Source organism: Myripristis murdjan, chromosome 15 (assembly GCF_902150065.1).
Source record: "Myripristis murdjan chromosome 15, fMyrMur1.1, whole genome shotgun sequence".
In the NCBI taxonomy this organism is placed as follows: Eukaryota; Metazoa; Chordata; class Actinopteri; order Holocentriformes; family Holocentridae; genus Myripristis; species Myripristis murdjan.
In genome coordinates this window covers 20,594,286-20,616,736 of record NC_043994.1, presented here as the reverse complement: position 1 = coordinate 20,616,736, position 22,451 = coordinate 20,594,286, and the positions used below count along the sequence as shown (strand labels likewise).

At 38.9% G+C, this 22,451-nt stretch overlaps 1 protein-coding gene across 1 annotated transcript in view; it reads left to right on the top strand.

Moving 5' to 3' along the window:
* The first annotated feature begins 1,128 nt into the window (after positions 1–1,128).
* The window catches only part of eys (eyes shut homolog), a 163,165-nt gene continuing 141,842 nt past the window's right edge, over positions 1,129–22,451 (top strand). The window contains exons 1-7 of the mRNA XM_030071113.1: positions 1,129–1,888; positions 4,269–4,385; positions 10,642–10,838; positions 11,608–11,735; positions 13,266–13,380; positions 14,692–14,851; positions 19,311–19,415. Of these exons, the coding sequence (XP_029926973.1) occupies positions 1,129–1,888; positions 4,269–4,385; positions 10,642–10,838; positions 11,608–11,735; positions 13,266–13,380; positions 14,692–14,851; positions 19,311–19,415 (1,582 nt within the window). The remainder of the gene's footprint in view (positions 1,889–4,268; positions 4,386–10,641; positions 10,839–11,607; positions 11,736–13,265; positions 13,381–14,691; positions 14,852–19,310; positions 19,416–22,451) is intronic.

The following is a 22,451-nucleotide window of genomic DNA, read 5'->3' as shown; positions in this document are numbered from 1 at the left end:
ATATTGATATATTTAGTTAGTGTCCTGCTGACAGGACCTTGAACAAATAAGTGGATTAGACAAATTAGGAGCATTTTTGACTGTTCTGGAACAGCATGCAAAACGGGCAAAGCTAATAATGAGAAGTTTTGTGTTTTAACACTTGAGTCTGGGCTTTGATCACGCAGCATTCTTTGTTATTTTGTTCCAGTAGCTGTTTTCTTTGCTCTGTATTTCGTCCTCTTTGGATTTTTTCCCCCCAACAATCAGGTGACAACTTACTGATTCATCACTGAAATAGAATAGGCAACTTCATCTCATGCTAATGAAGTCTTCCGGGTCCCTGCAAACCCCTCATCACAATGCCTGTAATTTCATTCACTTTATCACTCCCCCTTGTATTGATATCGGTGTTCCATATTCAGTGCTTTATTACTTATCACCATGCAGTTATTCTATCCGTCCTTGTGAGCTGATCAAGGAATGGAAATTTGCACTTGCGGGAAGGATTCGGTACTTTGTTGTTTTATCTCATGTACACGTAAGAAAAGGGCCTAAGGGAAAAAGACAATGCTGTCTGCTTTAACTCATCTCAACGCCTGACACTGAGGTATCAGGCACCGGCAGGGGAGAGAGAATATTTTATCTGACATTGTCACTCTCTGTATAAACCTCAGGGAGGCTGAGGCTACTGTGACACACTTGGTGGTCAGCAGCACTGCATATGATTATGACAGCTCCGGGAGACTAGCTGAAGACAGCAGCCTCGCCGATACAGCCATGAGTTCACATCATAAAATGAAACAAAATACTTAGAGCGACAGTGTTGTCTCAGTGTTGTTTTTGCCCTCCTGCTATAAGTTGTCCTTTCATGAAATATTCAAAGCTGTTATGTTTATAAAATAATCTCACATTGTTAGAAAGTAGCTTCTGTTTACTGGTTATAAAGCACTAATGAAGCTTTTTATTTTCCTCAGGTTGCTACAAGCCCTGCGCTGACCATGATGCTCGTTATTTGGACTTCTTCTGGATAGTATCTCATGACCTGAAGTGTGATACTTACCCTTTCCCTTGGCCAATCCTCACAAGACTCAAGCTGGTCTGAAAAGTCCCAGATTGATTTGGATTGCACAGGGAGACATAAGAAATATGGAGAGATTTTTTCGTCACTTGATTATTGCCCTTATTGTCCATGTGAGCTACATTGCCAACAGAGCCCATTGCCAGACGTTTTGCAACAGGGAAGCTTCAGTTGAATGGCACGTTCACCAACAGACAGTTCAATTGAAATGGACACTAATTGACAGCATCTGTGCAAATGTCTCCCAGTGTTGGGACTCTCAGGAGGGAGAGGAGTCGAGTGGGCGACCTCTCAGCTTTCCGCAGCTATGCCCCCTTCAGTTGCAACACGGAGACAAACTGTTGATGTCTGCTGATGAAACACTTCAGTCATATGGCATCACACTCATTAACGTGTCCAAAGAGAACTTTGAGAGCTGTTCCACAGATGGACTGTTAAAAGATCAGTTCCTTTTCCCCCACAATATAAATGAGCGTGAGTCGGTGGAGCCCAAGTGGCTCGTCCCGGGTCATCATTACTTTATTGCTTTGCATGACGGCGATACGCAGCTGTGTAAGCTGGGCTTAAGGCTCAATGTGTCTGTGAAAACACAACTTTGTCAGAGTTCTCCGCTGCTTCGACTTTGTTCGGGGAACGGCATTTGTCAAACAGGCCTCTGGGAAGATGCATACCGCTGTCAATGCCGCCACCACTACTCCGGGAGGTTCTGTGAAAAGTTTGATGCTTGTTTGGATAACCCCTGTGAAAACAAAGGAGTTTGTTTGAGCAATGGATCTACAGATCCAAGCCACAGAACATATAAATGTTTGTGTCCTCCACATTTTACAGGTAAGGACAAAACCGAAACCAACTCATTCCAAATGCTGTGCTCTCTGAATGACTGTTATTCTCTGAATTACAGCTGTATCACTGGACACATCTACAAACATTGCTGTACTCCATTGATTTTTTGGCCTCTGTTGCACCCTGTCATCACTATAAATCAGATACTATTTAAATGTATTGAGTTATGCTTGCCCAAGAGAACAGCTCTGCTTGGAGAAATGTTTACATGAATGTACAGCATTCATAGTTTATGCTTTAATCTGTTTTCATCCACTGCATTAATGATAATTTAGTGGGTAATAATCAGCAACATTTTTATATAAACAAACATTGCTATTTTGCTAAGTTTTTTCACCAGTTGTTTTAACACAGTAGTTATTCAACACAGTATTTGAAAGCTTTATTAACTGTGTTGAACACACAGCGTCTGGTAGGTCTTTCCCGGGGAAAAATCATGCAACAAACAAACAGACAAACAAACATTTTTGTGTTTAAGCAACAACAACAGTTTGTTTGGACTAAGTAGAAGAAGAACTGGGTAGGTGAGCATCGAAAGCCACCGTGGCTGAAGAGAGAAAAGAGGGTGGCATGTGCAAAAACTCAGACATCATCAACAGAGAGCGCCGGTCACACGGTTTGATTGACAAGTCTTCTCTGGGAAACTGAGGTGCAAAAACACCACAGCCATGACAGCTTGGCACTAAAGATGGAGGCAAAATAAAATGTCCATGCTAAATATTACTCAGATCCTTTTGCATCATATTCATTTACCTTATATTGATTTTTTTATATAACTTGAGAGCATTATGGATACAGTGCGCTGTTTTGATATTTTCCTTTAAACTATTATCTGTTTTTTTTTTTTAATACATGTACTCATAACTTTGTAATAGATACATTGCATGCAATAGTCATGCAGGCTGTTTAGATTTTTGTTTTTATGGAAATGAGTGCATTAAACTTTCTACTAAGATACAGTATCTTATGCTTGTTCTTGGCACCCTGTGTCAAGGATAAACATTTATTTTTGTTTCACTGAATATTTTTGCGAGGAAATGTTAGATTGACTTGTCATTCAGCTTGAGTGGCTTATGCTGTCAAGCCTTGCTTAATGCGTAATTATATGTTGATTACCGATGGGCTCTGGGCCGACTGATGCACCTTTGTTGTGCATGCCGCTCTGCCCTGAAGGCAGAATGCCATATTTGCATTTTGACTGTGGAAAACACCTCATCTGAGCGCACTTTTCTCATCTGAACACACTTTTTCAAGCGACTCTGAATAATGTAAATATTTTGATACTTCTTGTTACCCATGTAAAGTTTTTCCCGTCCATGTGACAGGGCAGTTTTGTGATTACTTATTTATCCAGTTCGGGAATGCATGCAAAGTATTTCTGTTCACCAGCTCATCTGCTGTCTGGCAGGGTGAATTCACAAATGTTGATTTAAGGGAAAGTTAATACTGTAGTTTCTAGGGGACCCTTGTTAACATAGTATAAGGTGGCTATGAATGAGTCCAAATATGTTCACTCAGAAGGTAAATAGGCCTTGGCAAATTACTATAAGCATTAGCTTTTCAGCAGTGAAAGGTCATGGTATGCTATTGATTTGTAAGGCTGGTTAACAGTCACTGGTGCGGCAACTGAATTAATCTGAACATTAATGCTTATTGACTTTTGAAATTTCAATCATGATTAGTCCGAATTGAGAAAGGGATTAACAACTGACAGTATGGATTATCCCATTGTATTGAGTTACAAAGGTGAATTTGTGAATATGATGTTACTAAAAACAAGAAAACTGCAGACATTAATGTTCCTGTTAATTATCAGTGTATGTCTTATCAAGATAAGAACTACTGCGTAAACACCTTTATTTTCAGTGTGTACTTCTAACTATGCAATACTGACTTTCATCAGTCAGATTAGTTAAGAGTAAGTTAAAAACTAGTATTACTTTTAACTGGCATCAAAAAAGTTGTTCAGAAACATGGGAATGGCAGTGCTTCAAAGTGGTACACAGCTCTCTTATCATATATTTATTGATGGTCTCATCAAGTTAATGTGTTAGGTCCACATCTGATCATCGCTCAAGTGAGGCAAAGAGAATTACTACTTACTAGCATTACTTAAAAATAGCTTGCTTAAAAATAGATAACTTCAGAATGATGGGGTTCTTACTATCCATGTGTGTTTTGTTATATACACCGAGGACAGCATGATGGTCATTTCTGCTTTAGCATATGCATACCTACACGGTTATTGATTTATTTGATTTTTCAGTGTGAAATTCAAATGGCTAGTAACAATGTATGTCTACCTCACAGCCTGTCTCTCTGTTTCTCTGTGTTAGTGCTTAACTGTTGTACCACTTTGTTTTAGGGGTTAACTGCTCTGAAGTGATTGGGAAGGAAAACTGCGACAGAGTCTGTCAGAACGGGACATGTGTTCAGGCATCTCCTACGTCCTTCAGATGCATCTGTTACACAGGATACGCCGGTAAGCTGCTCTGTAATTTGGCTGGTTGTAGCTGTAATAGAGATGGATAGTCCCTATTACAGTGAAAAGTAATGTGAGTGAAAACTTAATCTTTGAATGTTCCCACGCAGTTTTGACCCCCTAACAATCGAATCATTTCACCCAGCCACTCGTTTTCTATGGGACATTCCATACCATAGGCTCTGTAAAATATTATCCTGCATCCCAGTTCCATATGCAGCATGATGCCAATTGCCCTAAGGGTGCTACTATCTGTAAAGGTCAAAGCTGAAAACTTCAAAAGCCATATATCAGTAAAAGACCATCATTTCCTTATGGGCTTGAAAGCTGGTCCCACCACTTGTCGTTATATTTATCACAATAATTTGTGGAACTGTCTGTTCAAGTCACTTCGTTTGAAACCTCATGTTACATTCAGTCACGTGCAGTCATTAAAAAAATAAGGGAGTGCCGGCAAATAGACCGTGTCTCGGCTCTGTAAAATAAAGGTTTACAGCAAACAATTACTATGTGAACTACAGTTTTGAGGACATTAAATCAGAAGTTCCCATGGATTATTTATTTCTTTCAAGAAAAATAAAGAAATTTGATAAAAATTTGATTACAATTGAACCCATAGCGATCTGTTATGTCAGGAAACCACAATACTGCAAAAACAAATGATGAAATGCAATACATTAGATACATGCAAACACATACATACATGCAAACTCCTCTCTCCATTAGTAAAATAGAGAGCATCTGTAAATATAGCCACAAATGACATTATTGAGGTCGTTATGCTTTTTCAGTTTTTCACAGGAAGGCAAGATGTTTGTTTCCTTCACTGTGATTTACACTGCAGGCCAGAAGACTCATGTCAGGGCACCGGAGAGCCTTTGTTAGCTGATAAGCTTGTTTATGAGACACCACTGTCTCAACCTTCAGTCAGGTAATGAGTCTCATTTGTGTCAGTAATGTATAGTTAGGTTAATGGGTATCACACACAAATGGGTTACAAGACCTGTATACTCTGCGATTTGCCCTGGATAACACTGTCTGCTGTACAAACAAGCCTGCAATGAACTTTCTGGAGTTAAAAGTCCAGGTGGCTTTCCGCATTGATTCATTGTTTTGTTTTGAGCACAATTTGTCCTGGCAACATTCTTGAAGTGTCATAGCTTTGCCTGTAGAGTCCAACCCAGGCTTTCAGCTTATTATTTGGGTGATGTACTCTCAAGGTTACTCCCAGCACTCTCTGGCATTCCTTTTGGCTCAGTAAGCCAATTAGAAAAAAAAAATGTCTGAAATTCTTCTCGTCATTATTACTGTTGATAAAAAACAATATGTTGCTTGACAAAATGTCTTTTTGAAAAATACAGATTCCTCACCGAGGCCCACCGATAGACCACCTAACCTTCAGCTGAGATAATGAACATGATAAGTCTTTTTCCTTACCCTAGTAAATAGCTAAATCTCTCCAAGGTTGCACAATTGGTAAACTTAAACAAAAAAAAAAAAAAAAAAAAAAATGCAGCCCCTGTAAAAGTGTTTGCCACTTTTTTTTTTATTTGAAACAAATTATTCATGTAACTCCTATCAGAAAAAAAAAGCTGACAGTTGCATGCGCTTTGTTGTACTGTAGCTATTATCTATTTCGCCTTAATTGTTCCTTCTCATTCAAGTAAAGGGACTCATTGAGTGCCTCCTCGTCGTCATGCTGTCCTGCTGTCCCATCAGCTTCTTGGGAGTTCTGTGGAGCTTGTGCTTCCTCTACCTCCCCACTGCAGTTGCCTCATTAATCAACTGGAAGTTAGTGGCTGCTTCAGCGCTGGCTGCCCTCACAGGCCAAAGTCTATGCGCACAGAATAATGAGCCAAACTCATGGGACGTTTCAAATGAGATTTTCTTTTGATTTGAATCTCGTGTGCGCTATCCCTAGGGTGTTTGTTGGATGGTATGACCGTCTTTATAAGGCCATTTTCCATTTGATGTAAGGTGTTATTTGTTTTCATAATGTCGTTAATAGAATTATCAAATCTGGAAAGTATGGTTATTAATTCAGTTACTAATTCTGACATTACAAGCAGTCACAGCAGCTAAACAGCAGTAATGGATACAAATATGTTACTTTATATACATTGCTTTACCATGGTTTATAATGGTTACAAGGCTTATGAGACGAATAGACTGGTGCAAGAACAAACATGAATCTTTATCCACTTCTAAAACAAGAAAGAGCTATATTATCATGGAGTCCATTCTAATCTAGAATTTCTACAGATTAATAGATTCTTCAGTCTTTTGTAGAGAAGGATTACAATGGCCGCCTTTGATACTGTGCATATATGAGACAGGAGGGAAATGTGTCTGAAGATATTTTATATTGCTGGAAGTTTTAGTGGACAAGTTATGAAAACTCAATTTCTTGTGGAAAATGAGGCAAAAGCAAGCCCTGAAGGTGTACACAGTAAGATTGATGCCCACAGAGGAGGCTGTGAGGAGCCTCTGGGACATGAGCACTTGTATCAGCAGGGGGATTAAGGAAAATATGCAAAGAAAGAGTCACTGGAAAGATAAATGTGTAGGCACCTTCTGAAGAACACAAAAATGAAAACCCTCACTGGGGAATAACATCAAATTTTATTCACCTTGAACCTGCAGTGAATTCATTCTAATTTTATCCTTTGCATACAATGTCACTATAGCTTTACTCTGTCTGGGGTAAATTGGTGGCAGTGACAGTGAATGTGGTGGGGAGGGTGTGTACTGGATTGGGGCTGTTCACTACTTAGAAAATGACCGACCACACATAGGCTCAGAGAATTACTTAATCTTTTGAAAGTGCACATGACGGGCACAAAAATCCTTTTTGACACTACAGCAGTCCTGAATCTTTTTTAATTTACTGTTATTAATGTATTTATTTCCATGGTGCTAACATATTTTTATTTAGCATACATTCAGTTAAATATTTTTAAAATATATATTATACTTTAGAAGATGGGAGGAGAAATTGTTTATTTCATGTATTGTTCCTAGCATGCCATATTAGTTGACATTATCAGCTTATGTTCTTCATTGTTCAGAATTACAGTATACCTCAAAAGTAGATCTACAATTGTTCATACTAATTATAATAGTGAAAAGCAAAGCTGTTTAACTGTAGCCATGTTTAAGTAACCTCAACGTATTAGGTGTAGCCGGAAACAGGGATGATGTAATCATACACAGAGCATTAATAATATATATATAAAAATGCATACTGTGCCCGGTTTTAAATTCCCAGTATGCTGGACATAGGTGTCAAAATGCTCTGTGGTGTTCATATCCTTGCAGTTGCCTCATACAGATGTATGAAAGGCTGGACTAAGCACTCTCACTCCCTGTTCATATTTTTCTAGAGTGTGTGCGAATCAAACTAAGTGTGTATTTTGGATTCTTCTCAGCCTCTCATGACATTTTCCATGTTGGCTGACATACACTCTATGGACAAAAGAATTGGGACAGACCTCTTAATCACTGAATTCAGATGTTTCATTCAGTCCCATTGCCACAGGTGAATAAAATCAAGCACCTTGCCATGCAGTCTGCCTTTACAAACATTTGTGAAAGAATGGCTCGTTCCAAAGAGCTCACTGAATTCCAATGTGGTGCTGTTATAGTAATGTAATAGGATGCCACCATTGAAACAAGTCAGTTTGTGAAATTTCCTCCCTTCTAGAGGTGCATAGTGCGTAAAAGTGACCAACGCTCTGCTGACTCAATAACTGCAGAGCTCCAAACCTCCTCTGGCGTTACCATCAGCACAAAAACTGTGCGCCAGGAGCTTCTTGGCATGGGTTTCCATGGCTGAGCAGCCAAGGGGGGGACCAGCTCCATGTGAATGCCTATAGATTAAGAATGGGATGTCATACAAGATATCATAATGTGTAGGTGGCCCAATAGTTTTGTCCATATAGTGTATATCTAATTTTCTCTGACATGGAGAGAGTCAATAAATGTTAATGTTGAATGAATAATATCAACAGGTGTAAAATGAGAGTGGCACCAAGTTTTGCTTGCCAGTTAGCTGTACCTTATAAGCAGGGGTGGACTGGCCATCGGGCACACCGGGCATTTGCCCGGTGGGCCGATGTGCTAAGTGGGCCGACAGTCCCCCGACACTTTTTTTTTTTTTTTAATTATTATTGAAATAGCTGACCGTAAGATCAGTAGATCAGCGGCCCGATTGACACTGGGCTGGCCCAATCACATTGCTGAACAACCCCTTTTGCTTAGTTTGGTCCCGCCTACATAATTATTTCGGCAAGTAAAGTCATTGCAAGAGTTTGTTTACTCAGCACCGGGCCGGCCCCTGAGACACGCTGCTCTGCGGCCCATTGGTTATTTTTCTTCACTGACACGGGGCTGGCCCAATAATATCACGAGCCTGTGGCTCGGTGAGCCGGTGTGCAGTGCAACGCGGGTCGAAGGTTATCTCATAGGATCTACTGAGATGGAGAGAAAACGCAAAAGTGGCGCAGAAAAACTGCGAGAAAAAAAGCGGCTGTCAATTTTCAAACCGATCGGACTTTTTCGCTTTTTCGTAATTTATCAACATGAATGAAGAACAAGCCCAAACAATGCCAGAGAAAAAAATTCCCGATGGTAGAGCGGATAGTGCCCCCGTCTGCCATGCAGGAGATCTTGGGTTCAATTCCCCACCCGGACAAAAGGCGGATTTTACTTTATTAGCCTACCTCACTTTGTTGTTAACCATGACAGTGAAGTGATTCTTATGATTCTGCCTGTCACTGGCTAGATGACACACACAGTGGCATTTAGGGTTTCTGTAATTTTCATTTCTGTACTCTTTTTGTGAATTTGTAACCCAGGTGCTAAATTATTATTATTATTGTTATCATTATTATTATTATTGTTATTGTTATTTTGCCTTGTTTTGTTTTGTTTTGTTTTGTTTTGTTTTTTTTTTTTTGCCTTTTTTAATGCCTTGTTTACTTGTTTACTTTAACTTTATGGGGAGATATATATACCAATCGAATCAGATTCAGATTTAAAGGATTTGTGTGGTATACTTTGTTTGTCGCCATGACCTTCCTATGTGCAGTTTGGGCTCATTCTCCATTCATGTTGATAGGCACCTGCACTTACCAATCTGAAATAGATGCCCAAAAGGCGTTGGCCAGTTGTGGCCTGTTCAATAGAATAAAAAAGTTCAATTCCTATTCATCTATTGTATTTTATTGTTCCACTATAGTACTATAGTCCAGTATGATTGGGGCAGCCAAGTAATTTGACATATTTGAACAATTTTTTAAAAAGTAACATAATAGTTACTTTTCCTGGTAATTAATTACTTTTTAGTAGAAGTAACTAGTAACTATAATTAATTACTTTTTCAAAGTAACGTGCCCAACACTGCTGATGACAGCTAACTAATTGCATGGCATTATGGTTTTAAAGAGTTGCACGGTTGGTATACACATTTAAGAGAGCAAAAAGACTGGAAAGGTGTGCGTTATCAAATGTGGTGGGCCGGTCTGGTCCAAAATGCCCGGGCCGATTTTTTGTCCCAGTCCGCCCCTGCTTATAAGTAACTGGGTATCCACTGTAAATTGATATCGGCATTGCAAACTGAGCAATTGATTTTTTTTTTTTTTTTTGTACAGTACCAAAGACCAAAGAATCTAGTGACTCTTCAAGTGAAATATGCAGCATAGGATATCCCTCATATATAAAAAAAAAAAAAAAAAAAAAAAAAAAAAATTCACAGTATGGATAAAATCTTTGGTGTTAAATGGTTTTCCGCTGGTTTGGCTTATTCACTGTGACAGTGTCTGAAATGAGCAATTAAGTTCTACTACGTACCATCAGTCATAGGCCAAGATAAATTCTCACTACAGTGGTGCTTTGTACACAATAATGAGTTCCTGCCTTTAGTTTGACTGCGCAAATGTTTATGTAAGCCGCTTACATGCATAGTGACAAATAATGTTCCTGTGCTTATATCCCCATGCTGTGTAATCTCAAGTGCGCTGATTATTGATTAAGTACATCAATCATCTCTTCCCTCTGTGGGCTATATGTCATGTCACTCACATGAACTGCAGTCATATTGTTCTGTTGCTATTTCAGGCTGTTACCATGTTGCTTTTTTCACAATTCAGCCACAAAACAGCTGAAGAAGCAGAGATTACATTTTTATACACGCAAGAATAACCTTTCCAATTCTGTAACTAAAATCGCTCTAATGTTGTAATCATCTGTTTTACAGGCTCACTTTGTGAGAGGAGGAAAGCTCCTTGCATTCCAAATCCATGCAGAAATGGTGGCACATGTGAGGAGAGCGCCGATGGATTTGTTTGTCATTGTCCAGAAGGATTCAGGGGCCTCAACTGTGACTCCCAATTCAATACCAGTTGCTTGTCATATGCATGTCAGGAGGAACAGATCTGCTCTGTAGGGGGAAATGTAAGCCTTAATTTTCCTCATCTATTATTTTACCTTTGAGGGAAATAAACAAGACATTGCACAACATAAGAAGATCAAATGGTGTCATTTTAAAGGCTGCAGCAGCAATTAATATTTCCTTCTGAAGAAGAGGGAGGGGAAAGGGGGAGTTTTCATCTTCTAGCATTTTAATTGAATGACCCTTTGCTTATTTTAGTGCCAGTTTGAAATAGCGCTCGTAACAAGCTTTTTTTCTAATTCGATACTTGGTACAATTTTCACCTTTTACTGAAAATGTTATATGGTCACACATTTTCTTAAAGCCAATAGGGTTTCTAAAATACAATAATGGGATAATTGTGTTTTCTGACCTTCATTTTCTTCATTACAGAGTTTGCTATTTGGACTAAGCAGTTCGCAATCCACCGAAGAGCACAAGAGTAGACTAGAGTAATAGGGACATATATCAAATTGATGTGTACAGTATTAATGTTCTTCTGTAAGCTCTCTACAGCATGAAATTTAAATAAGCATTCTCGCTATTTTTTATTACCCTCCCTTGATGAGGATGACACTTTATTTTCAGATGTTTAATTGTCAAGGTCAGTAATGACTGGTGGAATGACCAAATTCAAACTATCACCATTTTTAGTGGTTACAGTATGCTTCTTTATGTCCCTGGGTTTTATTGATTATGGTTTTGAGGTAGTGATTTCATCTAGCTTGGTGCAATCTAACCTTGTTTTCTCAAGCTGACAGGTGACCTGGTTTGTTTTGCCTTTGTATGCAGGCCTCTGAGTGTGCTTGTGCAGATGGTAATATGGCCCCTGCATGCAGGAGGCAGCAGAACCTGTGCACCCCTTCACCATGCCTCAACAATGCCAGCTGTGTATCCAAGGGAGATGATTATGCCTGCAGGTGAAGCACATAGAGGGATCTAATAGAGGCCAGTCTCACGGTCCTCTGAAAATCTCTCCCCTTTTCATTTCATGCTTCTTTTTTTCTCTCCATTTGTCATGTGATTGGGAAATATATTTTACTCAAAAAAAGAAAAAAAAAAATCACAAGATTTCACTTAAACATATGCACTCATATACAGTTTCCAAACTTGTTTGTGCCATTATAGTTTGCCAAATATCTGTCTTAAGATTGCCTTAAAAATGCATCATGCTGTCTGTTCATTTACTTATTACAGAGGATACGTTACATACTGTTTTCTGTAATATTTTACTCAGCAAGTTGCTCTTATCGGTCCAGATTTTTTCCTGATAACTGGCTCTAAACCTGTTGGAAGACCTCAGGCCATTGTTGCTAACAGAATTAAATCAAAATTGCTTTCCTTGGGCCACTCCTCTTTACATTATATATGAATAATAGTTTTTCAACAGCTTTTGTATTTTCCTTTTTACACTGATGATGCCATTGTGTATGCCCTGAACGCCACTCTAAACCAGGTTGTTACTGCTCTTTTTGTTCTTCAACTTGTCCTGAAATCAGACTAACCATTTATTCTCTCAGCACTGCTAATCTTTGTATCTGTATTCAAACTGTGGCCAGATTAATGTTGTACAGCTATTTAAATGCTTTGGAATACAGCAAGATATTCCATAATTATTAATTATCAACTAACACCCTTGTAGAACAACAGGCTAAACCACCTAAGATAAGAATGGATTTTGCACTCACCAGTGGGATTGATATAAAAAACTTGGCTGGCCTGAGAAGGGAAATGCATTGAATTATGTTTATCTATGAACATGTTGAGGCTGCCACTCTATCTCATATCTGGACTGTCTTTCAAATCCAGTTACTGTGGCACCCAATCACAGGACTGGCTAGTTTTAAGTATTCTACATAAATTCTGAACTTGTCAGGTTTCTGGTACTGTGCACTGTGTACTTGGGAATTATTTGGCCCCCAACACTCTCATATCTCATTTTATCTATCATGTTTGCGGTTGCTTTTTATGATGTATACACCGTATGTTGCTGGCTGTTTGACTTCTGGGACTAGTGACTGAAGCGTATTGTGTATTTTCTCTCTCATATTTCTTCTACTCTTCAGTCTGTCTTTAAAAAGAGATGTAGATATTAGTAAAGCTACCTGATTAAATAAGGAATATATTTAGATTGTTTTTTCTTGCTGTAATACAGACAGAGCAAGTTCAGAGAGATATTTTAAAAACAACTTATCTGTGCTTTATAATTTACCTGGCACAACCGTGGATGTTCTCATACAATAAGCCCCTGTGATCCAACCAGGTCAAAACAAGTGCCAAGTACTTTTTTGCTCACAGTCTTTCACTCAGGTCTGTGTCACACACAGCTGTACAACACAATATCAAAACCGTACATACTGTATCTTACAAAAAAAAAAAAAAAGTATGGCTTATTAGTGCTCAAGGCTCAAGGTGAATTGATTTTGATGACACTAACCCCCTCTCAACAGATGTCTAAGAGGTTTTTCCGGGAAGAATTGTGAAGAAATAATTGACTACTGCAGGCTGCTCAATATCAACTGCCTAAATGAAGGATTGTGCTTGAGTGTAATTGGCGGATATACGGTAAGTAATTCAATGTTTCAGGCTTAATGAAATACTCAGAAACAAAATATATAAATATATATGACTCATACAGTACCTTACTGGAAGTTATGAGCAGAAAGTAAACACGTTCACAACACCCCAGCAGACCACTGATAGGTACCTCAAACGTCTTTTGTTTCAGCATCGAGTGCTGAATGTTTTGAATGTCTTTGCATTTTTATTCCTGTGATTTGACATGAATCATTAATATTTAAGATAAAAACATAGGAGTGAGATTATTAACATGATTTCTTGGAATTGGTTGTTACTTGACCCAGCTCACTGATAACAAGATAAGTGTTTGACATGCAGTATATGGCAGTGAGATGTAAACAATAGCAAGCGTGATCACTTTATTGATTAAGTATTGTTAGTGTATCACGACTTCAGCATGCCTATCTGCAGCATGATTTATGCATGTAATTTTTTTTTTTAGCTCACTGGCAAAGACTGTCATATGAGCTTTCTGAATAATGCATTGATAGTAAATTGTGTTAGCTCGTTACTGACATACATTTCCCATTTGTAGTGAGCGAGTAATGATTTTGATTTGTCTCTGAATATGTAAGACAAAAGATTACCAATGCCGGTAGATATTATGATGGATACAGAATGTTTAACATAAATACTGCCTAGTACAACATAAAATCTCTGTAATGTGCACATATATAAGATAATTCAGCAATTTAAAAAGAGTTAAATAACAAAAAAAAAAAAAAAAAAAAAAACAATATTGGTGGTATATGTCTACAGACAACAGTAATCCAATTCTAGCCCATTAATCATTGTGAGGATGTGGAGGCTTTTCTCAGACAGACAGGTTCTGGTCTAATTTGCTTCTCCATTGCTCAGTCCCCTCAAACCTTTGTATTCTTACACAACACCTGAGACTGCTCTCTAATGCCCCATAGCTCCTAATTATTCTCCATCAGTCTTGTTCCATTAGACCACTGAGAGTGTGCTTGGTCTGAGATCTACTTTTAGATGCTTTGTGTGGGTGTGTCTATAGCCAGTGTCAGGCATGATCAAAATATGATTTCTCACTGCAAATGGGCTATTTCTATGCTATTTGTTTGATCCACTTCCCCTTGGAAAATGAGAAATCATTGGTCAAGTCATTCAGGGAATTCATTTACTGCCCTCTGGCACAAGGATGCCCTCAGAGAACTGAATAGATCTTGACCTCAAAAATAATGCATACTGAAGGATGATGAATTAATTCTGAAGTGGATGATTAGTTCATGGTTTCCGTAACACTGATTACATGAATATGGTACATCTTCCTTGCAGTGCGTCTGTGCCCCTGGATGGATAGGAGAATTTTGTCAGTATGTAGGTGATGCCTGTTTGATGCACCCAAAGAGCTGCTTGAACGGAGCCACTTGCATTACGACAAGTCAGCCGTCAGCGCCCCCACAGTACATGTGCATCTGCCCTCACGGCTTCACAGGTGAGACGACTTTGCTATATTTTTTGTAATGTGAATACAGGGATTTCAATACACTGAAAAAAATATTCTAGATGTGAAGCGCAGCATACAGCACAGGTTGCACAGGTTGCAGCGAAGGCGGCAATCTGCAAATCTGCGCTCTGCTTGTAGGACTTCTGACGCTGCTGCCTGTGGCCACTCCATTGTTTTTACACATCTGAACGTGGGCTTGTGTACCAAACTGTAAATGTATCTATTTTGTTTTCTTTGGTTAGCAGAGGTTCACAGAAATGTCCTTGAGTAAAAAGCTGAATCCCAACCAGCTCCTGGGCTGCTGTTCTGTAGCTGACCTGGTACTCTGACCTTGTTCCCTTTCCTTTTCCTGTTGTTGTTGTTGTTGTTGCTGTTGTCCTTCTTCTTCTTCTTCTTCTTCTTCTTCTTCTTCTTCTTCTTCTTCTTCTTCTTCGTCTTCTGATTAGTAGTAGTAGTGGTGGTGGTAGTAGTTAAAGTAGTAATATTGTATTCGCACAACATCAAGAAACTGATGAAAGTCAAACACTTTCAGTCGAGTTGCAGCTGTTTATGACAGAGTAAAGGTATGAAACTATTGGGACACATCTGAAGCTTTTCAGTATTTTGTTGGAGACTTTGTATGTCCCATTATTCTTCTCACCTGCCTGTGAAAAGATTTCTTCTTTACACTTGGCAGCCACAACAAAGTACAAAGAGAACAATTAAAAATAAATAAATAAATAAAACAATACTTTTTTTCAGTCCAAAATAACTATCTAAATAAGTAGAGTTTAATAAAAAAAAAAAAAAATGGAACTCTAAGACAACCACAGGTTATAAGCACTGGAAGACTGTCTTGATGAAGTGATTGTTAACCTTTGTGCTTATTTACAAGCAAGATTGCCTGAGTGGCATTTCAGAGCCCTACTACTGCTTGCATTCAATCAAACTACTCTGCTAAATTGCTTCCTAATTAGCTGCCACCTTGGAACATGGGTGAAACTTGTTTAGTTATCAGTGACAATAGCTATAAAAAATGCGGGAACAGGAAGGGGCTCATATACAAAGCGGGGGTGTTAAGGAAAATGTTACTTTAAAAAAGAAAAACGCTTCTCCTTTGAGTGCTATATACATGGACCAGTTCAGCTGGCTGTCAGGACTTATTTTAAGCTCTCTTATCAAATGCAAAGCCAAGCATTGACAACATACTGGAAAGGCTATACAGATTGCACAAACGGAGAAAGTTAGTCGTATTTTCTATAAGCGGCACCACTGCATCATCGCTTCATGGCCTGCCTCTGCTAAAGTCTGCAACAGAAGCCACTGAAAAATTAAGCAAAATCCCCAAAAATATGAAGATGAAAAAAATATGCTTCACAGTTCTAACGTAGTGGGAAAAAGCTACAACAGACCATGTCATTTTGATGAAAAGAGACAGTTGTAATGTGTGTAGCGAGTATAAAAGCTCCCCAGCCATATAATGTTTTAAGATGAGTATAACTAAGCTGGCTGCCAGGAAAACAGTGCATGGCTACACTGAAGAAGTGACAATGATGAACATACATTTGTATACTGTGGTCATTGGCAGTCTTTGTAGGCCTCTTGGCCAGCCGCACAGCTTGGCAGGAGCTCACTGTTGTGTTGCAGCAGAACAGGCGAGGGAGTGCGATATGGTAAATCCTACAACAACTAAGATTAACTTACAAGCATGAACTCAAGGCAAGTCTACAGCTCATCACAACTATGCCATTTTTCTCCATAATGTAAGACCATGAGTGCTACATTGCTTTTCATGACAGTTAATTCCACTCAAGCAATATCATGAGCCAAGATGAGTTATGCTTGTCATGTTAGTATAACATCACAGTACGCCAGCCTTTTACCTGCATATCACAGGCACCTCATCCCTATTTAGTAATACAGTGTGTAAATCTAATGCCAAAATTAACAATTTAGATGACAGCTGATTTAAAAAAGTCTGTATGAAGTGAGACACAGATTATACTTTTTTTTTTTATTATTATTATTTTAGCTGTGCGCAAGTTGTGATGTTAGCACTGCACAGTACCTCTCCTTTTCAATTGCTAAAGAAAAAAAAAAAAAAAACTAGTGAATGTAAAAGTATTTTTCCCCAGTGTGGTCAGCTTTTGGCCCAGCACATTTCCCCATCTAGTCTTAAGTCCTGACACACTCACCTGTCAGTTAGATAAGCCCTTACATAGCACTACATGAACAAGGATTTTTTTTTCTCCTTCTGTTCAAAGCTGAAATCTGTTGCCACTTCAGTAATGGAAAATTGTCTCTTACACCATGGCAGGTCTTAGTGACTGATAGAATTCATCATTCTCTGGCATCCTGGGATTTTTGCTTTGGAATTTCGAGCCATGCAGCCTAGAGAGGCCAATTTAATTTCAAGCCTTGCTTGGAAACCTCACAGAACTCTATCATAGATCATAACTCAGGATGCATTACTCAAGCCCTGGCATTCGTGTTTCATTTTGGAAGGCTTTATTTTTCAGGGAACAACAACTGTTGCCACGAATTGCACTGGTCTCGTTCATATACGTATAATGGGCCATATTCATAAAACTCACTGACAGGGTTAATGACATATAGTAGGTGGCAGTATGCATTTTCCTTATTCATAAACCATGATCACTATCCGAGTTTTGCTGCTTGCACCATTTTGGCGTTCTGATTATTTCCAAGCCCTCTGAGTGATCCACAGAAATGCAGTGCTGTGCAAAAAATATAACTTGCTCTCTATCATTCCCATATCTCCATTATGTGCATTAAAAACAGGTTAAGGTTAAATTGGCATATATGCCAATAAGAGGGTGTCTTCATTTAATTCACTTTGACTTATAGCAGACATTGCACTTACAGCAATAGCAGAGCATCATGTGATACAGCCTCTTCTCTTAATGAAGGGAGTTCTGGTTTGATCTTTGCCTTTCTGACATGTCTAGTTTGCAATCCATTGTGCCTTGAACATGGCCGTGAATGATGAAGGGGTGTTGAAATGCAACACTTCATTTACATATTGATTTTCACCACAGTGCAGTGTTTCTGAAGCGGTAGCCACTAGCACAGTAACTATGAATCACCTCAAATTACTGCGCTGCAGATTTTGCGCTGTGCTACACTGTTTTGTCTGAGGTTTATGGAAGTGGGTGTCTTAATTCACAAGGTAACAAACAAAAGAACATCAAATAAGAAGTCAGGATCCACCAAAGATGTTCAGTAGCATGCTTAAATAGGGAAATGCAAAACCAGAATTAATTCTTCAGAAGATTTGCCATGTTAAGACCTTGTGTTTGATTATTTTCTGGCTTAGTTCTCTCAGAAGCATAAGTGAAATGCATATGAAGCAAAAGAGAGTCTATTAATTTTAAAGGATCTGTGACATGAATAATTAATGTACACAAGAGCAAGAGCATTTTGCCAAAAAAACAGCATTCACAGAGGCATCTGTGAAGAACCTTGAGTTGATATTGACCATAATTAGGTCATTTGTTACAGTTTTGGGAGATTTTCATATTTGAATATTTCTAGACTCCTACTTTAAGGAAGGGTGCAGTTAAAACTATTTTATTTCATATCATGTAAGTTTCATAAAAATAATCCTATGTTAACAATGCCACATGTTCTTACTTTGTAATTGATTTTGTTCACAGCTATAATTGAGCATAGGCCTTTCTCAGTTTTCAGTAGGACAAATTTGTATAATTTGCTGTTGCACAGCATGACCTGTAGAAACTACTGTGCAGATGATATCAATCACGGTGTTTGTGCTGTAGCATGAGGTTGCCACTGTCAAGAAGGAACTTTCACTACATGTCGTTGCTGCTCCGTAATTGATGACAGGACATTGTAAATTAATAACCTCCTCTGGAATACCCCCACCCCCACTCTAGTGGTAGAGCTAGCAGCTGCAGAGGCAGCTGAGCTCCAAAATAGTCTTCAGCAAACAAACTGCGTCACCTACCTCATCTGCTCTTTTCAGCTGCCGCAGTACTTGCCATTAAGTGTCAATTTTCTTAACAAGAAAGTGAGCCTGTCTGACAAATGATATATTTTCACTAACATCTGTTACTGCCTTTCCATATGCTCACCATCTCAAACATCGTACTGTTCAGTCTCTGTCTACACTAAATAGGAAACTCCACAACAGAAGTTGATAGATGCTGCAGTGTCTTAGTAAAGGAACGTTTGTAGCCTAATTTTATGACACATTGTTTTGTGACAACAGTGATTGAAAGAGTTGCAGGCAGCACAAGAATTTATGTGCCCGGGAGCCTCCATGTTATACTGCCCCTGCCACAGTACAAGGGGGCATATGGCACAGCTATATTTCAAAACAGTCATGCCATATGTACTCACAAGTTAGATTATATTTAATATTTCAAACCTCATAAAGTGTATAACACAAATACAACTAATTGCAACATTTTTCGCCTATTCTCAGGAACCTACTGCGAGACGGAAATCAATGAGTGTGACTCCAGCCCCTGTCAGCACAACAGCACATGTAATGACTTGGTTGGATACTACAAATGCCAGTGTCCCACAGGTATGTTGGGCTGTGGCCAGAAACTGCAGTTATGATATGGTATTTACGTGATACCTTTTAAAACAGACAAAAAACGTCTTAAACGTTGCTTGGTGCCAGACATGTCTGGCACCAAGCAACCTTTTAACCTTGTGTGCATTGAGAATAGCCTCAGTCAGAGCCCCTCTGGCCATTTCACCGTGTAGACTCAAAACAAATTTGATTAACTTTTGCATTTTGGGTTTCTTGACTGTGGAACAATCTGACTGAAGAACTTAGATCAGAGAAGTCTAAATATATGTTTCTATACACTGTTAGTTGTCCAATTTTATTGAATGTTTTTCTTTTTATTCATATGTTAGGGTTAGGGTTAGGGTTAGGGTTTTTGTTCGTTTGTTTTTTGGTACTTTTTACTTAATACTTACTTAAATATAATAATTTTAAAAGAAGTCTGTCTTTTATGCAAACTGAAGTGCCGTCGCCTTTTCTTGAGTAACACACTTTGTCTATACTGAACATGCTGAATTCAACAACAGTCATAATTTGTCAACCATACAGCACTGTATGTACTAGGTGTATGTAATATTCCTGCACTGTAAAGGTTTTCATTTGTTATAAATGTCGTATAGATTTTTAACTTAATGTGGAATGGTCATGCTAACATCTTCATACTAACATCTATATATTTATAAAAGTCGACACTCCTAAAATCTACAATTGGTGGGTCGTACTTAACTCATACAGTAATTGAAGTATTACTCTCTCTCTCTCTCTCTCTCTCCCTTCCTCACTGTGCCTCCGTGATAAATTCGGTGATCGGTTAATAACACCATCATTCACTGTTGCACAGCATCATGTGTGACAGTCTTATTATATGACTTGCTGGATAGCAATTTCCTAATATCTACTTGTGGAATTTGCAAACATGAAAAACAGCGCATTACGCTGTCATTTCACGTACACTCATGTTGGAGAAATATTTGCCTACTAAATGATTATAAAAATTGAATCCTGAAAAAGCCCGCTGATCAGCACATACTGCACAATATAGTAGTAGTAACCAGGCAAAGTCGAGGTGTTATTCACATTATCAACATATTGCCTCCTCACAACCCGGGCCTGTGATTGACAGCTGAGAAATGTCATCAAGCTCATTGGCAGACCTCAGTAGTGCAATCGAATTGTGTCAGTATTACGTTATGAAACCGCTATTAATATAAATTTTCAGTAATTGTTTGTTTTGCTGCACCGGCTGAGTCCGAATTTACACTCATTGATGCAACCTGATGGACCACTCCCAAGAGCTCCGTGCAGTTGGCAGGGCAGAGTTTACCTCCTTGGCAGCTTCTCTCACTTGCGTTCATTGAAAGTATTATTGCCCATACAAATAAAGACATTGTCGGCAGCCTGTCTCGGTGACCAGGTAATGTCAGATTTTCTCATGAGAATGTGCCTCAGGGATGCTGTTATTTTTAGCAATTGTTTCTTGCTCTTTGGGGAAATGTAACATAGGTTATAATCAAACATTGGTTTTGCATACTCCTGTTCAATGAAACATTGAAGGACAATGGCAGTGTTAATGACAAATGGGTCGGTGGATCTCCTCTTTCTCCTCGTCAGATGCTGAATGAAGACACAATGTAAAATGACACTTAGCGGCTTGCATGCTATTTTCATCAGCTGATGATTTGTATGGGTCTTTTGTATGCGTAAGGTACACCCCTATGTTAATGACACAGGAGCCGTATGTTAATAACACAGGCAGCACAAAATTGCTACCAACTACATCAATATTTTAAAATGTGTTGAATAATGTCCCGAGGTATTACCAATTAGCAATGCTATAATGACACAGAACCCACATGTTAAAAACACAGGTAATAGTGTTAGCTAATGTTAAAGCCTCTCAGTTTTAATATTAACTCCAATTCTGCCATATACACAAATAAAAAATGTATTTATATTTTATACTTATAAAGAAACATTTCACAAAGGGCTCAGAGGGGGTTCATAATAAAAGTCCCTTTAACAATCTTTTCAGGAGCCCTGTGTATTTGTTTTACCCAAAAGATTCACTTGGCAAAAATATGATCACACCATGGATAAACAGATCTAGCAAATTTCGATTTTGCCCCTCTGTTTTTGTTTTTTTTTTCTTTTTTCTCTGTACATAAAATATTCTATATTTTCCAGTACACAGGTTGTGATGTAGCTGCTCTTGTGCTATCTCTGTGAGCATCTATGTGAAATCCTGGCTTGGATGTTAGAGGAAAGAGGGATGGACTGAGGGCTATGTCATTGGTGTTATCAAGAGGGAACCTCCTATCACAGATGTCTAGTTGAATTAGGCCCATGACACCTCCAGAAGGCTCAACAGTAGGTTATCGTGCCCCCACCTCCCCCAGTACCCGCTTTCAACATTGATTTGAACTGCCCTCATCTGCACTAACCTATTTCTATGCAGAGGCACAAACGTTTTTCACAAAATTATGTGTAATAGCTTCATTTCTCTCTCTGGTGAGGCTGCTTGTTAACACATCCTGCTCATGCATTTAAAACTGAATTGTACAAACAGTTATTTGCCAAAACCACTAAAACGAAGGCTGGTCCTTCTGGCTCGAGACGGCCTGCTCAGCAGTTCCAAAGCAAGCAGCATATTTACTCTTGCAAGACAGTTATATCTAGAGCTGATCATGACGTGTGACTGCCGACTTCAGGATTCACAGCTATGCCATCATATGATATTTATCTTCTGTCTTAGACATAAGATAGATTTCCATACTTCGGACACCAGCTGGGGTCTTCTCAGCCGGAGCCACTGGCTGCTCTTTTTAGCTGCTTCAGAAGCTGCCTTTCTGGCCTGCTGTAATCCCTGATCATGAGTCCCCAGCTCCCTGAGTAAACTAGTGCTGGATGTGGCCGCAAATCCATGGCAACTAACTTCCACAGAGTGTGCTCTGGCTTTCCAGCCATGCTATTAAGCCTTTGCTGCTAGTTCTGTATACATCTAAGCTTGATATGCCTCATCTACTGCATCGTCTCACGGTAAAATGACTT